This window comes from Globicephala melas, chromosome 20 (assembly GCF_963455315.2).
Source record: "Globicephala melas chromosome 20, mGloMel1.2, whole genome shotgun sequence".
Classification (NCBI taxonomy): Eukaryota; Metazoa; Chordata; class Mammalia; order Artiodactyla; family Delphinidae; genus Globicephala; species Globicephala melas.
This window is the reverse complement of record NC_083333.1, coordinates 37,995,364-38,010,655: the sequence shown is the minus strand read 5'-3', so window position 1 is coordinate 38,010,655 and position 15,292 is coordinate 37,995,364. Positions and strand designations below refer to the sequence as shown.

At 58.8% G+C, this 15,292-nt stretch overlaps 1 protein-coding gene across 8 annotated transcripts in view; it reads right to left on the bottom strand.

Annotated features, from left to right (window-relative positions):
- Positions 1-619: 619 nt before the first annotated feature.
- Positions 620-15,292, bottom strand: part of ARHGAP27 (Rho GTPase activating protein 27) — a 30,631-nt gene continuing 15,958 nt past the window's right edge. For 7 of the 8 annotated variants that reach the window (XM_030848899.2, XM_030848903.2, XM_060290963.1 and 4 more), the window contains 15 exons: positions 8,504-8,911; positions 8,073-8,255; positions 7,774-7,854; positions 7,616-7,699; positions 7,156-7,223; positions 6,760-6,850; positions 6,125-6,229; positions 3,449-3,547; positions 2,374-2,479; positions 2,113-2,235; positions 1,941-2,039; positions 1,673-1,750; positions 1,452-1,586; positions 1,189-1,294; positions 620-1,082 (listed from right to left, as the gene is read on the bottom strand). In XM_030848899.2, coding sequence (XP_030704759.1) covers positions 905-1,082; positions 1,189-1,294; positions 1,452-1,586; positions 1,673-1,750; positions 1,941-2,039; positions 2,113-2,235; positions 2,374-2,479; positions 3,449-3,547; positions 6,125-6,229; positions 6,760-6,850; positions 7,156-7,223; positions 7,616-7,699; positions 7,774-7,854; positions 8,073-8,255; positions 8,504-8,911 — 1,944 coding nt within the window. In that variant the 3' untranslated portion in view covers positions 620-904. Of the gene's footprint in view, positions 1,083-1,188; positions 1,295-1,451; positions 1,587-1,672; positions 1,751-1,940; positions 2,040-2,112; positions 2,236-2,373; positions 2,480-3,448; positions 3,548-6,124; positions 6,230-6,759; positions 6,851-7,155; positions 7,224-7,615; positions 7,700-7,773; positions 7,855-8,072; positions 8,256-8,503; positions 8,912-13,368; positions 13,478-15,292 lie in introns of those variants that run through there. The other variant, XM_030848906.2, reaches the window with a different exon arrangement.

The following is a 15,292-nucleotide window of genomic DNA, read 5'->3' as shown; positions in this document are numbered from 1 at the left end:
CTGCTTTACCGTGAGGCCATGCTGGGGTTGAGGGGTAGCTGAAAGGACTGATTTCAGCCTCACAGGAGGCTGTGCTCTGGTGTGAGAGGAGTCCGATCACCCCCCAGACCCTGAACCAGGCACGTTGCCTTTGTACGCCTCAGTCTCGTCATCTGCAAGACGGCATTACTAGTAGAAATGGTGCAAGTCAAGTGGCAGGTGCAGAGCACACGTTTAGTGACCAGGAAGAACCCCTGCACAGAGCGCAAGTGGCTCAGGGAGGGCAGAGGCCCAGAACCCCAACAGGAAAGCCAATGAAGAGGGTCTACAGCCAGCCAGTGATTGGGCCTGGCAGGAGCTTCAGCCCAGAGGCCCGGGGAAAGGTAGCTTCAGCTGCCCGCCGGAGGCCCGGCTCAGTCCTGTTTCCGCAGCAGGGAGGTTGTCGATTGCTGCTTCATGATGGGCACAGTGCCACGCACGGGCCGGGGACCCACAGGGCCTCCCTGAAGGCCTCCACCAGGTGCAGGCCTGACGAAGCCAGGAAGCCCTTCGGCCAAATTCCTCCTCGCGACAGCGGCCGTCCCAGAAAACTCTCCCCCCACCCCTCGTTCTCGCACACGCACAGTAGGTGGCGCTGTGATAAAGAATAGAGCCCAATTAACCCCCAAACAGGCCAAATCAGAGAAGAAAAAAAAAAAAAAAAAATCACATTTTGCAAACTGCCCACCAGAGGTCACCATACCCTCAGAACCGAGAGGTGCAGAACTCGCACGGGCCTGCGGACTGGCGGGAGGCGGAGGGTCTCAGAGATAGTGAGTCCAGCCGCGTGGCTTCCAGCCGCCCCGCTTCTATGCGGGACCACTGTCGCCGCCCCCACTCCCAGGTCCGCAGCGCCAGCAGCGGGGGTAGGGGTGCGGGCCCGCGGTCAGTGCGGCGGGAAGACGTCTGCGCACTGCTGCAGGATGAGCTCCACCACCTGGTTCTGGAACACCATGGTCATGGGCATGCTGGTTTCCTCTGTCTCGGGCCGCAGCAGCGTGGGCCCGAACACTATGGCCACGCTCTGCACGGACATGCGGTTCTGTTCTCCGTGCTCGATCACCCTGCGGTGGGGGTGGGGTGGAATCAGGGCCCAGAGCTGGGGGGAGGCGTGCGGGGGAGGGTCCTATCAGGCCCGCCTCCCCATTCCCCTGCGGCTCCCCGGCTCACCTGCACAGGTGCTGGAAGAGCAGCCGCATTGTGTCGTGGTTGGGGGCGGGCAGCGAGCGCACCAGGCTCTGAATACAGCGGCTGCGCTGGGCCTGGTCCTGCAGCTCTGGGCAGGGGAAGGGTCAGAGGCAGAGAGAAGAGAGGGAGGGAAACAGAGGGGGCTGACTTCCAGTATTTTGCGGGGGCGGTCCCAGCCAGACGGGTGCCTGAGGCAGCCCAGCCCCACCCCTACCCCATCCGCCCCACCTCCCTCAGGCGCTCACTGATGGCTGCGATGAACTGGGGGAAGTGCGAGAAGGGGAAGAGGGGCTCGGGCAGCTCTCGAAAGAAGAGCTTCAGGGCGCCGGTGATTACGTGGACGTCCTCCCAGCGTCCGTCGTCCAGGTCCAGACGTTCATCTGCGGAAAGGGGGGAAGGGAGGAAGAGGAGGTCAGCATCCCTTTGCGCCCTCGGGCCTGGGGCAGGGACAGGGGACGGGCCTCACCGTGGTCCACCTTATAGCGCAGCTTCTGGATGGTGGCCAGGTTTCCACTGATGCGGTATAGACCGTCGATGTCCAGCCCTGTAGCGGAGGGAGGCGCTGACCGCGGGTTCGGTGGGATGGCGCTAAAGCCCCTGCTATGATTCCTGCTCAGGAACTCCCGTTTTTTCCCCCTCGACCCTGTGCTCCCCGGGGGTTCCGTCTGGGGTCCTGGAAGGAGGCCTTCAGGCTCCCGGAATGCCAGGCCCAGCCGGCCGGCGCACGTACGTACCCCGGGCCTCGACGGCGCGGATGCACTGCTGCACGAAGCGCGGCACCTGGCTCTTCTCGCGCTCACACAGCACGGCCAGCGCGCAGCCGAACACCTGGTCTGGGGGAAAGGCTCGTCAGCGTCGCCTCGCCCCTGCGCCACCGGCGCCCAGCTCTCCGGGTCCCTCCTGTACCTCTGATGTAGCCCTTCTCCCGCAGCGACTGCAGCGTGGGCCGCTTCAGCAGGAACTTGCGGAGCTTGTTCCGGACCTTGCTCAGGTCGCTCTCCAGACCTCCCTGCCCCGGGGTGGGCACGGCTGCCCAACGGGAATGGGAATGCCAGGGCTGGGTCAGTCAGTGGTGCCGGGGTTGGCCCGGCAGCCCTAGCCCGGTCGTCACCACCCCACCCAAAGGACGCCCACCATCCCCTCCACCAGCCTCACCCCCAAGCACACCTGCACCAGGCCGTGCCTCATCGTCCCGCCAGCTTCCTAGGCGCTCACTCGACCCAAAGTCCACGGTGCTGCTCTCACTTTCCTCCTCGGGGGGTAGGTCTGCGGACTAGAATCACACAGCCTCAGAGAGGCAGAGCCTTGGGCCAGCTGCATGTCCTTCTGGGATGGGGTGAGGGACCCGAAGTGCCCTCCCAGCAGGCCTGGACTGGAGACCCCCAGGCAGGGAGTTTGCTGTTTCCTTATCCAGGCCAACCCCCTTCGCCTCCACCAGAGAACCCCAAACGCTCCCCTCCCTTGACTGCATGGAGCCCTCCAGGTGTTGGAGACAGTCATCCTGTCCTCCCCCACCTTTTCTTATCCTGACTACCCCTACCGACCTCCCAGTTCCTGGTTCACTTTCCCCATAATTTTCCTTAGCTCCTCTGTACACACTCCAGTAGGTCAGTGCTCCTCAGTATGAGGCTCCCAGTTCGAGCTGGCAGTTTGAGCTGGGGCCGGAGCGCTGCCAACAACCTCACCGGCATCACCTCCCTGGATCTGGATCCCTACCTCTATTAATACAGCCAGGCAGGGCATCCAGTGTTGCCTGGTCCCTTAACAGGGTCTTAAGGATCAAAAAGCCTCAGGTCGTTTCCAGGTGAAGAGCTGTCAGAGCGGGCCTACCCCATCTCTACGTATGCAATTGATATATTGAACTTCCAAAACAATGCTAGACTCATCAATTCAATCCTTTTAAGTTCTGTCTTCTGGTTTCAGCCTGTCTTTCCAGCCTCAGGCTGTTTAGCAGAGTATTTACTTTTCTCTTGCCTCAGTGTGGAATGGGACACTCCTCTAGGATATGCCCACCTGGAGAGTCCTCCTGTGTGGCCAACCCCAGAGGCTGGATTCACTTCCTTAAGAAAGGCTAATTTCTTCAGCAGCCCATCTGCATCTGCAGAGAGGGCTACTTACCCACCGGTGCCATGGAGCTCCCAGTGCCCGAGTGGAGGGCCCCACCCACAGTGGGCACAGCTGCCCTGCATAATGGCTGCCCATCCCCTCCCCACCAGCCTTGGCGGCCCCCAACTCTGCCTACCAGCTCCTGGATGCCCTGGGCGATGGCCTTGTGCCAGGTGCTGATGATGGCTTCCGAGTCATGCTGGATCAGGTACTCTGAGCCATCTCGGCTCCGCAGCTGGTGGGACACAAATCACTCAGTCATCTCTGGTTCGCTGGGTCTGTCCCAGGGGGGATACAGAGGTAGAGGTGACCTGTTCCTGTCCCCAGGAACTCAGAGCCTAACAGAGCAAGGGCCTCACCCCAAGCCAAGGTATTTCACCTCATTAAAGCGGTAGGTAACAGCACCTCCGTGTTACAGATGGGCAAACTGAGGCACAGTGAGTGTAAGCAACTTCCTCGTGGACACACAGCAAGGATCTGAGTGCAGAAGATCTGCACGTCTGTCAACGGTCTGGTGTGCTTTTCCCTGCCCCATCCTGTCTCTCCATGAGCCACAGAACACGGCAGGCCTACCCAGAGCACAGGGCCAGCAAAAAAGTCAATGAAAGAAACTTCCGGTGGGAGAGCCCAAAGCCACTATTTTATACTATTGAGGAGCAAGCAGATATTAACAGCCTGGGCTATTTTTCAGCTGACTGCTGTTTCCCTAACAAAGTCTACAAAGAACAAGGTGAGGCAACTTGGATGAATCTCTCCTCAACCTCTGGCTCTGAGACCCAAACGTTCAAGGTCGATGGGAATGGTTGGTTGCCACAGCTTTGGGTCAAATGAGAGTGAGAGTCAGCAAAAACTGTCTCAGACAACAGGGTACAAACTTCCAGAATCAGAGAGGGCTGTGTTTTGGCTGTCTACCTATCTAACTCAGACTTGAATGCTACTTAAAATGCTTTCCAAGACAAAACCAAACAAACCTGCAAGTTCTACCCCATCCCCCTCCCTGCAAAGAGTAGAGAACCTTCAGTGGGCACACCTCGTGTGTGCCCACAGATAGCACAACCTCGTGCTAACCTAAACTGACAGGAGCCCTGTCTGTTATCCCAGGGAATGGCCTAACAATGCCTCTGAAACAACAGCCATTACTGTTGGCAGCTGTCTCAAAACATATTCAGTTCCTATTTGAGTTTCATACGGAGGCACATCTGTCTAGTTACATTATCAATATACTGCTCAAGACATTCATTCTGTTTACTGCACAGGCAAGCCGAGCTCAAACCAGCCATTCTCAGGGGACTGTTACTGAAGTTTTCTGTGACTCTGGGGTGACCAGAAAGACCAGCCATCCTCAATGATATAGAATTTGGGGCGGTCTCTTGAGAAATATCCAAAGTCACCTACAGGTCACCCCTGAGTGGAGGAAGGATGGCTGCCAGCCAGTGGGAAGCAGGGGCCTCCAGGATTTCCATTCAAGACTGTCAGCCTTCCCGTCGGCTAGAGGAGCTCTCAAAAGCACCATCTGCCTTCCAGTCCTTGCCAGAAAAGACAACTCAGAAGCGTCTCCTCTGAAACTTTCATCCAAAGCCCAGTCAGAGAGGTGACATTCAGAGAGCCCTGTTTGAAGGATGTCCCTCCAGATCAGGAAGGAGCATACCTAGCAAATATGATGTCCCTCCTCAATCTGACGTCCACGGCAGACATTGCTAGTCGCTTACAGCGCTAAGCCTGGAGAAGGCTCCAGACCTACTGATCAGAGTGGCTCATGAGACAAAACAGGTTTCCAGCTCTGCTCTGTGGATACTCTGGTTCTAGAACTGAATGAAGCTGGGTGAATCATCATTAAACGACACACTCAAGCTCCTTGCGGAATTGCTTTTTCTGAGCTGAGATGGAAGGTCATGCTTTTGGGGCTTTCATCAGATGTTAGCTGAAGCAGCCCAAGCGTCCCTTTACTAAACTAGAACGGAGCTGCACACTAGAAACTGATTTCCCTCAAAATCTAGGAAGGTTTCCCCCCGCCCCAATAATAAGAGCCGTGTAACTGATTGCCGTTCTCTTTTCACTCTGGCAACCAGGAAGCCTGGAGATGATTTTTTTCAGCAATGACAACTTTAGCACCTGTACATCATTCCAATCCCTCTCCGCGCTGCCCTCTTCCTCTGACTTGTTTCGTGCGTCCTGGCTTTCAGTGGCTTTTTCCAGCTCACCATATGCATTGTTACTGTGAGCTGCCTCAAAACATTTGGGGACTGAGGTGAGGGTAAGAGTAGTTTAAAAAAAAGACAACACATGGACAGTGAAGGGAAACACAACAGTGAAGACGGTGAAGACAACACATGGACAGTGGCCTGGGAGGGTCTTGCCTGGGCCCCACCTGGCCTCTCTCTTCCTGCTGCAGAGCCTGAGAAACGTGTCCACTACCCTGGTTTATTCACTGCCAGTTGGAAGCTGGGCTCTGACCAGCTAGAGCAGGTGTCCCAGCCTACCAGAGTAAGTAGCTGGGGACCCAGAGCCTCCTGTCTGTCTCAGGCCAAAGCAGCTAGGATGAGGACTGTGCTTCTAGGCGTGACAGTTTCATTCCCCAAGGACCCCCTGCTTAGGACCAAGGACTCCAGTGAACTCCACTCCTGGAGAGGGAGCTGCAGAATCTGTGATGCCGGAAACACTGTGGATGGATCCCCAAGGTGGAGGCAGTTTTGGTTTTGAGCCCCGAGAATTCCAGCCCTAACTCCCCAGGTCCACCTGCTTGGGGCTTGCTTAGTGAGGGTCCCAAGCCATCAGTAAGCCCCTTCTCCTTCTCCCCCACCCCACCACTCACCTCCAGCACATTCTTCTTGCTGGATTTGTCTTTGGGGGCCCAGGCGAGAGAGGCCCCCTTCAGCTCCACCGTGTACTCGGGGGTGGAGAGCTTGGAAGGCTGCCTCTGCGGGAGAGGGAAGAAGGGTTGGAGAGAGCATGGTTACAGCGCACCCTCAGCTCAGCTTGGGCCCATCACAGCGTCCTGGCTCCAATATACCAGGCTCCCTTGGCTTCAGGGACAAAATGGGGTCACAGCTCTGGGGGCAGGGGGCCCAAGGGTTCCTGGACCCCAGAGATCCTGGTACTTCTTTACCATGGAGCCTGCAGGCTGGCTGGTTGTTTGCTACCTGCCCACCTAGGAGAGGAAAGGAGAAAGGAGTGCAGCCCCATCTCTGCGAGCGGGTGTGTCCAGTCCCCAGTCTCCCTGCCCACCAGGCTGGAGCTGTCCATCCTCAAGGACTGGTCCCCAGGCCCAAGGTGGCTAGAAGTGCTTGTCCTGGGGTGATCTGCTCTCATCACCCCCTGCCAAGGCCCAGCTCCCTTGACACTCATATTCCACGGTCTCAGACCTAGCCTTTGGCAAGGCTGATGAGATGAAGACCCACAGGAGTCAGGAGCAGACGGGGTGGTCCCTGCTGGGCGCCTGGGCCTTACCAGGCCACCTGCAGTCGAGGTCTTCGAGTCTTTGAAGAATGTCAGGATGCCGCCCTCCAGCACTGTCCACGAGGCACTCCAGTTCTTCTTCCTAGGCGGGGCGGTGGTGGCAGGGCTTGGGTTCAGTCCTGGTCTGAGGCCCCCCTCCCACCCCCAGGAGCAGGGCGCAGAGTTTAAGAACACAGCTTGGGGCACCCAACCGTAAGGGGTGGACTCCCAGCGCTAACACCTGGTAGCCAAGGGACCTGGGGCAAGTCACTTCCTCAGTGCCTCAGGGTCCTCACAGGACCTCATAAAGTCGCTCTGAGGGTTAACAAGAGCCTGGCATACGGGAAGTGCTCAGTGAACGGCATCGTTAAGGCCCACCGTGGAGTCTGGGGGCAGACGGGTTCTCACCGGAGCCGCTTTCCTTTGTCCACCGTCTTGGTTCGATGGAGCACGCCTGCCTTGTCCAGGGTCTTGATCTTAGAGAAAGAAGGGGAAGGAGGAGGCAGTTAAGGGGGGAGCCACGGGGGTGGGGCGGGGGGCGAGAGGCTTGCCTCCCTCTCAGCCAGCCACTCCCCACAGGCTGGGCCTGAGTCTCCACTGAACCCTCTTTGCCGGCACCTGGCCGCTGCTTGGTGGGGTGCCTGCTCCCACAGCAGGAGCAGCAGCAGGAGAGACTTCCTTCCAGCTCCGAGCCTCGCCCAGCTCTGAGCCTGGGATGACCCAGAACCCAGGTTCATTCAGCCCAGGCTAGTGCTCGGGGCTATGGTGGAGACGTGCCTCCAGACCCAATCCCAGCCTCCAGAACCTCCAGAAACACCCCAGTTTTTCTGCGGGGGTCCTGCCTGGTCCTACATGCCCTCTCCCTCACCTTCTCCTCAGGTGGGCTGGCCTGGGCCGGGGTCTCACTGTCCTGGCTGGATTTGCGGATGCTTCGAGGGGCAGGGACAGGGACCTGGGGAGAAAGACACTGTCGTATACAACCGCCCCCCTCCTCTCCCCGGCACTCTCCCTTCCCCACTTGGTTACCTGGGGCAGCTCCCACTGAACGGAGGCGTCATCTGGATTGTAGAAGTAAGGCTTCCCGTGTTGGTCCTCCAACCTCATCCACTGTGGGGAGAGGGATGGTCAGGGACCTAGCTCTCCTCATGATGGGGGAGCAAAAGGTTCCCTCCAACCAGAGGCCAACATAGCCCCGAAGAGTTTACACGGGCAGGTGTGGGTGATTCTGTCTTGGGCTGACTTGGAGCCCGCGCGGGAACTTCAGTTTAGAGTGTTAAGGGGAGCGACCCCGCAGCTGTCTGGGACCATCTGCCCACTGCCCCTACCTGTTCTTGGGTGTAGTTGTTAGTGTACAGCGTCTGCCCATCCTGGCTCACGTGGCAAGACCAGCCTGGAGGTGTGACCAAGGGAGAGGCGGGGCCGGGCTCACCGAAGGAGCCCACGGGGGAATAGTCTTCCTCTGGGTAACTGGTCAGCAACTCGGGGTAGTCCGTCTCAGGGGTGGGGGGCTGCAGGGAGCAGAAGAGTCAGAGGCTCTCAGAGCCAGCAGTGACCCCAGGGGCCCGGCCCTTTCGGTCCAGGCCACGCCCCCTCACCCTAGTTCCCCCGAGCTGTGGGAGACAGAGGCGGGGTCAAAGTCTCTCAGAGATAGCCCCGCCCACCCATGACCACGACTCCTCTCTCTCTGAGGCCCTCAGAGCCAGCCCCGCCCACCCTGGCCAGGCCCCGCCCTTTCAGACGAGGCCCCGCCCCTCACCCTCTGGTCCCTGGGGCTGCCGGGGCTGAGGCCAGGCTGCATCTCCTGCTCGTCCTCCGGCTGGTCCTCGGACTCGTCCTCCCAGGCCGTCTCGCCCGTCAGCGGGTTGTAGAAGAACACCCTGCGGCTCTCCTCATCCCAGTACTGGCCCCACTCGGTCTCGAGGCTCTCGTGGCTGCCCACCGAAGCCGGAGACGTGGCCGGGCTGGCGGCGCCCTCGGCAGCCTCGAAGGGCGACTCCCAGGTGGTCACGCCCGTGTCCGGGTTGTAGTAGTAGGGGCGCCCGGTGCCCGCGTCCGTGTGCGTCTCCCACACCGAGCCGGTGCAGTGGGCTGCGGTGGCGCCAGGCGACGTGGCCCGAGACTGCCTCTCTACGTTCGCGTACACGGGCTCTGGGAGGTCATCCACCTGCGGCGGGAGGAAGGAGACGTGACCTTCAGGGCAGCCCCGCGGTCACATCGTCCCCACTCGGGCACTCGCCACTTGGGCGACTTTCAGCAAGTCACAGCACCTCTCTGCCTCGGTTCCCCCAGCTGCAAAATGTCTGCCCTCCCCACCCCGGAAATTGTAGTGAAGAGAGAATGAGGAAATGTTCTTGAAAGTGCCTTGTAAAGTATGAAGTGCCCCAGATGCATGGGACAATTAGATTAATTATTTATCAACAGTAGTAAAATATCGATAACGAAGTTCTCCAGCTGCACACTCACAGGTGTGAATCAAAGGTTGCGCAGGAACAGAGAAATGGCCTGGGCCCAGTTCCTTCTCGCCTCAGGCCCCAGGACACTGGGGGGCGGGGCCCTGCTCCATTCTACAGCCCCCACAAAGAACCCCCAGCCCTCCTTCCTCCTCTGCCAAGAAAGCTCTGAACTGGAACCAGTACTGCCTCCGGTTCCAGATTTGGAGCCGTTACTTCCCCAATACAGGGTTTGCAGGCCTCAGAATCAATCGCACACAAGAGAAAGAGAAAGAACCAGATGGGAAGGAGGAAGGAGGGCAAAGAAAAGGTGAGCCCCATGTCCCCCTCCAAAGTAAAGTGAGGTGGGCTGGAGGGTCCAGTCACACAGAATATAAGCCTGGTCATGCTTAACACCCTCACGGCTCCCTGCTGGGCAAACTCTAAGCCCTTACCAGGGCCCCAGAGGCCTTCCGTCACCTGCCTGTCTTCCCCCCTATTTCCTGCCACTCCTGGCCCTTGCCTTGAACTTCAAGCTCCAGTAGCACCGGCTTGCTGGAGGCCCCCAGCCTCTCTGCTGTGTCTGCTACAGGCCTCTGCTCCCTCACAACCTGCCCCTCCTGGCTGACTCCTATTCCTTCTTTAGGACTCAGCTCAGGTGTCAGGTTCCAGATCTCTCCCGAGATTTCTCCTGTGTGCCCACCACCCCCAGCCTAGGACCCACCAGAAAGATAACTAATGACACTATCAAACCCCAGGCAGCAGAAGAGCACGAGGAGATTAATACTGTTTTCTAAGAATGCATAATGGTACAAGGGAAAAGCAGATTTCAAAAATGTAAACTCAGTACAATTCCAATTTTGTGTTTTTAGAAACTCTCCAAAATGCTAACGGAGGTCATCTCTGGGTAGGGTAATTATAGGACTTGGATTTGGTCTTGTTTAGTATTTTTCTTTTCTGCAGCATCAAAATTTTGTGCAATAAATCTTTTTTAAAAAATCATAGAGGGACTTCCCTGGTGGCGCAGTGGTTAAGAATCCGCCTTCCAATGCCGGGGACACGGGTTCGAGCCCTGGTCCGGGAAGATCCCACATGCTGTGGAGCATCTAAGCCCATGCGCCACAACTACTGAGCCTGTGCTCTAGAGCCTGCGAGCCCCAACTACTGAGCCCACGTGACACAACTACTGAAGCCCGCGTGCTCTGGGGCCTGCATGCCGCAACTGCTGAAGCTTGTGTGCCTAGAGCCCGTGCTCCGCAGCAAGAGAAGCCACCGCAATGAGAAGCCCGCGCACCACAACGAAGAGTGGCCCCGGCTCGCCGCAGCTAGAGAAAGCCCGCACACAGCAACAAAGACCCAACGCAGCCAAAAATAAATAAATTAATTTTAAAAAAATCATAGAGGTTCCTCTGTTGCTGTAACACCTTCACTAAGCTATAAACCAGGGGTCCCCAATCCCCTGGCCACGGACCGGTAGTGGTCCCCAGCCTGTTAGGAACTGGGCCGCACAGCCCAAGGTGAGCGGCGGGCGAGCAAGCGAAGCTTCATCTGCTGCGCCCCACCACTCCCCATAGCTGGCATTACAGCCTGAACCATCCCCCCCCCCCTGCCCCGGTCTTCCATGAAACTGGTGCCTGGTGCCAAAAAGTTTGGGGACTGCTGCTATAAACTGCTCGAGAGGGGAAGCACCTCCCGCTCAAGGCAGCCTCTCACTGGGCCTTGGGCAGGCGCCTACAAAAACATTCACTTGGCCAGCAAAGATCTGCCTGCTCTGTGCCAGGCACTGTTCTAGGCACTGGGAATGCAGCCGTGGACAAATGGACACAAATCTGCCCTGGCGGAGCTGACACTCTAGCGCATATGTGTGTAAATGGTGGTGGGGTGTGGAGGGCACCAAGCAGGGTGATAGGGAAATGCACCGCACCTCAGTGATGACTGCTGCTAACAAGAAAACGAAAATAGAAGGGGGTGTTGCCATTTGAGACAGTGTGATGGGACCCAGGCATGGAGGGGGCAGGAAGACCTGCGTACACCAGTCCACTCCTCTCCCTCGCTCCACAAGCTCCTGTGTGGCCGAAATGGGACCTTCCGCACCACTTCTCTCTCTGTCCACAACAGCCCTCCTGTGGCATCCTGTATTCCAACCACACTGGCCTGCTGACCCTCCCCCAAACACAAAAGGCATCTTCTTACCCCCATGCCTTTGCTCCAGATGTTCCTGTAGCCTGGAAACCCACCACCCTCCCTCCGCATTCCCTGCTGGTCCAAATCCTGCTCCTCTGCTGGTGCTCAGCCCACAAGCCTCACCTGGGGGAGGCTTTCTCCCTCGGATGAGAAGTCTAACCCGCTGGAACTCTGCTTGTCGCTCTGTTGGGGCCTGATGGCATTCTGCCTTGGTGGTCCGTTCATTGTCCACCCATCTGCTTAACTTCTCTGCCCCCAAAAGGCAAGAGTTTCTTGAGATCAAGACCCAGGATGATGTAACTGACCATAGTTGACCCCCAGGAGATGGTCCAGTGCCCTGAGCCACACAGCCGATCCATCAGAAACACTTACTGAGACCTCCCTGGTGGTCCAGTGGTTAAGACTCCGCGCTCCCAATGCAGGGGGCCCAGATTCGATCCCTGGTCAGGGAACTAGATCCCACATGCCACAACTAAGAGCCCGCGTGACGCAACTAAGGATTCCGAATGCCGCTACTAAAAGGTCCCACGTGCCACAGCAAAGATGTCACGTGCCGCAAGTAAGACCCGGCACAGCCAAGTAAATAGATAAATATTTTTTAAAAAATGCTTTATAACAAACAAACAAACAAAAACAATTACTGCATGAGTACGCAAGTCAATTCCATGCCAAACTTCAGTAACAAACAAAAACCAAACACACCTGATATGGCAGGAGAGACTGGGGTTAGCTTTGAGCAAGAACTTCCTGAAAATGAGAGTTCAGGCACAGGAACCAGGGAAATCCTTGGGAGAACAGGATATGGGCAGCGGGTGGAGGAAAGTGGATGACCGGACACACCTCCTACCCACCCCAGCTGGACCCCAGCGGCCTTGCTCATCCCGGGGACAGGGGCTGGAAGGGTGCCAAGGAAGGAGACAGGCTCTTGGGAGTGGGGAATTCCACGTGGCCAGGCTGCTGGCCCTGGCTCTGAGTCCACAGGGAGCCCCAGGCTGGTCCGGCTGATCGGGGCCTTGTACAAGGAACACGCCCAGCCGGTATAGAGGAGATTTGGGAGGTAGAAGTTGAGGCCCCCCACGTGACTGTCACCAGGAAGAGAAGACACAGAATTACACTGGGGAGCTCCAGACTGCAAATCAGAGGCCAAACGGGGGCAGGGCAATGCCCCTCGGAGGGAAGCACAGTCTCAGGATTGGAGCTGCCCCAGAGACACAGGCAGCTTTGGAAGGTTGTGAGGGGCCTTCGTCTGAGGTGGGCAAGCAGAGTCGAACCCCTGCTAGGGACGCTGCAGCGCTGTGGAAAGAGCTGGACTGAAGTAGCCCCGAGGCCCTTTCAGACTCTAGAACTCTCTGTAGAGCCCCCGCAGTGCTGAGATAGAGGTACTTCCCTCTCCTGGCAGAGCCTCAGACAGGTTCAGACTGGCTCCTGGAAGCCAGATGGTGAAGCCAGGCCCTCCAGGCCCTCAGGCCTTCAAGGAGGAGCTCTCCCCGGTTAGAGCAGGGCTGCCGCCCCTCCCCCAACTCCTGGAGGCTGAGACTAGATGCAGACACAGCCCGTCAACAGGGGTCTGACTAGGGCACCAGGGGCTCTTGGGCCCCAGATCCCAGTTATGTTAGAGACACAGGGGACACTGAGTGGGGAAGAGAAAGTGGTCTCCCACCTCAGTCCGGAGAACAGAGCCAAGAGGGGCCCGGCTGCACCCATGCCCCTCTCAAATCCAGTCCCCTCCCCTTGCCCACAGGCAGGTGACAGGCCTTGCCTCTCCCCTCCCCGCCCCCCAGCCCCGAAGCAGGTCACCACCTCTCAGCATCCCTATGCCACCCCTCTCAGACAGGCGGGGCCTCAGAGAAGGAAAGAGGAAAGAAGGGAGGAGTCCCACCTCGGTGAGGCTCCCTCAGCTCCTAGTGGGGCCGGAGGATGGAGGCCCACTGGCAGCCCCTGACCCCATAGACCCCTCTGCCATCCCCATCAGAGGCTGAGCTCTCCCCGCAATGCCAGGGTCCCCTACCTGTCCCCGCAGGCCCCGACTCTGCCTCCTGGTCAGTTTGGCAATGATGTCCACCATCCTGTGCCCCTGAGCTGCTGGGATGGAGCCCTGGGAAGGCTTTGGGGGTGGAGCTAAGGGGCACAAGCCCAGGGCTGGTACAGGGCAACAGGGAAACAAGAAGTTGTCTTGCGATGGCGGGAGGCTGAGCCTCCAGCCCATTTCCTGTCAGGGCTGCGGAAATGCTGCCTGAGAAGGAAGCCTCCTGAGACAGGGTGGGGTGGAGTCGGGTAGGGGTACCTCGGGGCAGGGGTATTTTATGTCCAGGGAAACCACTGACCACCCCGCTCAGTGCTCTGATTACCAGGGAGTTCTGAAACCCAGGCCCAGACGCAGACGCGGAGCAGGCTGCACAGAGGACGGCACTGGGCCCGTGTAGGGGGGAGGGGTGGGCTGCACATATGGGGGCCGGCAGAGGGGGCAGCTGGGTGCTGGGGCCTGGGCTGGTGTAGACAGGACAACGAGTGGCCGTCAACTCCTCCAAGGCCCAGGGAGGATGTGATGGAGAAGAGGAAGCTTGTGTGTGTGGGGGGATGTCTCAAAGAGGAAGGGGCCTGGGCAGACGTGGTATCGGAGGGAGCTGGTGTCTGGATCCCTCCAGCCACGCGGAGGACAGGCGGGATTCTGGCCACACCACCATCTACCCGCCTGACCGCCTGGGTCCGCCTCCTCCAGCCTTGGTCACCAAGACGCATGCGTGCACCCTCACCTGCGTGCCCACACACACGAGCAGGTATGCCCGGGCCCCTCCCCCGCCCTCCAAGGACCCAGAGACTAGCCCCCCACCCCACCCTACCCTAAGAGCTTTCTTCTGGCCTCTCCTCTCTTCACCTCCTCACCAGGTGGGTGCTCACAGAGGACACAGCAGGTCCTGGATGAGAAGCTGCGGCCTCTCCTCCGAGGCTTTGGGGTCCATCTTGTCTTTATTAATCCCCTCAGAGGTGCTTCCTCCTCAGCCCCAAGTGCCCACCACCCGGCAGCCCGCGGGCTCGCCCGCAGTGGCTGACCAGGACGCTCTGACCCTCACCCTCCCACCTGCATCCCAGGGCCCTCATCTCCCATTTCAGCAATCCCTCACCCCACAGCCCTGGCTCTCCTTCCTTCCCGGCCCACATCCCCCAGGCTCTCCTCCCCTGCACCCACTGTGGGCTCAGGACAGGGACACCCAAGTCGAGCCAGGCATGGTGTAGATCTGGGGTGTGGAACACCTGGGGAGACCCCATTCAGAGCAAGTCTGAGGCCTATGCCCTACTCTGCCCTCAGGGCTCTAGTATCACTTCACTACCATCCCCTGTGCCCCAACTCAGAAGCCAGCAGCCCAGGGGCAGGACTAATCCCCCAGAGAGGCCTGGAGTCCTCACTTGTCACACATATGGCGCGTCACCTTGCCCCTACCCTGAGGGCCAGGGAATACACACACACACACACACACACACACACACACACACACAGCCACCAAGAGAGAAGAAGCCAAGCCCCAGAGAAGGGAAGAAGCTCTGCAAATCCCAGAGCAGCTGAGCCACCAGCGAGGAGCTGGGGTGGGGAGGAAAGACAGGAGGACAGGCGCGGGAACCTAGGCCCTCAGCACGGCCCCACAGGAGGAATTGGGGAGCAGGGTCTCCCTGTGGCAGGGACCAGGAGTGACAGTGGAGGGATGGCTGGGACCACAGAAAAGGCAGCGCCCCGGCCACAGCTCCTCCCCTCTAAGAGGCCTGGCTCCCACGCCTGGGGTCTCCCTCTGGACTCCGGCTCCACACTTCAGGGACCGAGCAAAACCCACGCAGCTCTGGCCTGTCCTGGTCACCGAGGCTGGCTCCTCAGGCCTCCTGCCCGGGCTTCCCCTCCCCCGAGGAGAGGAGGTGTTGACCACAGCGGCTCCCCAGCAGGG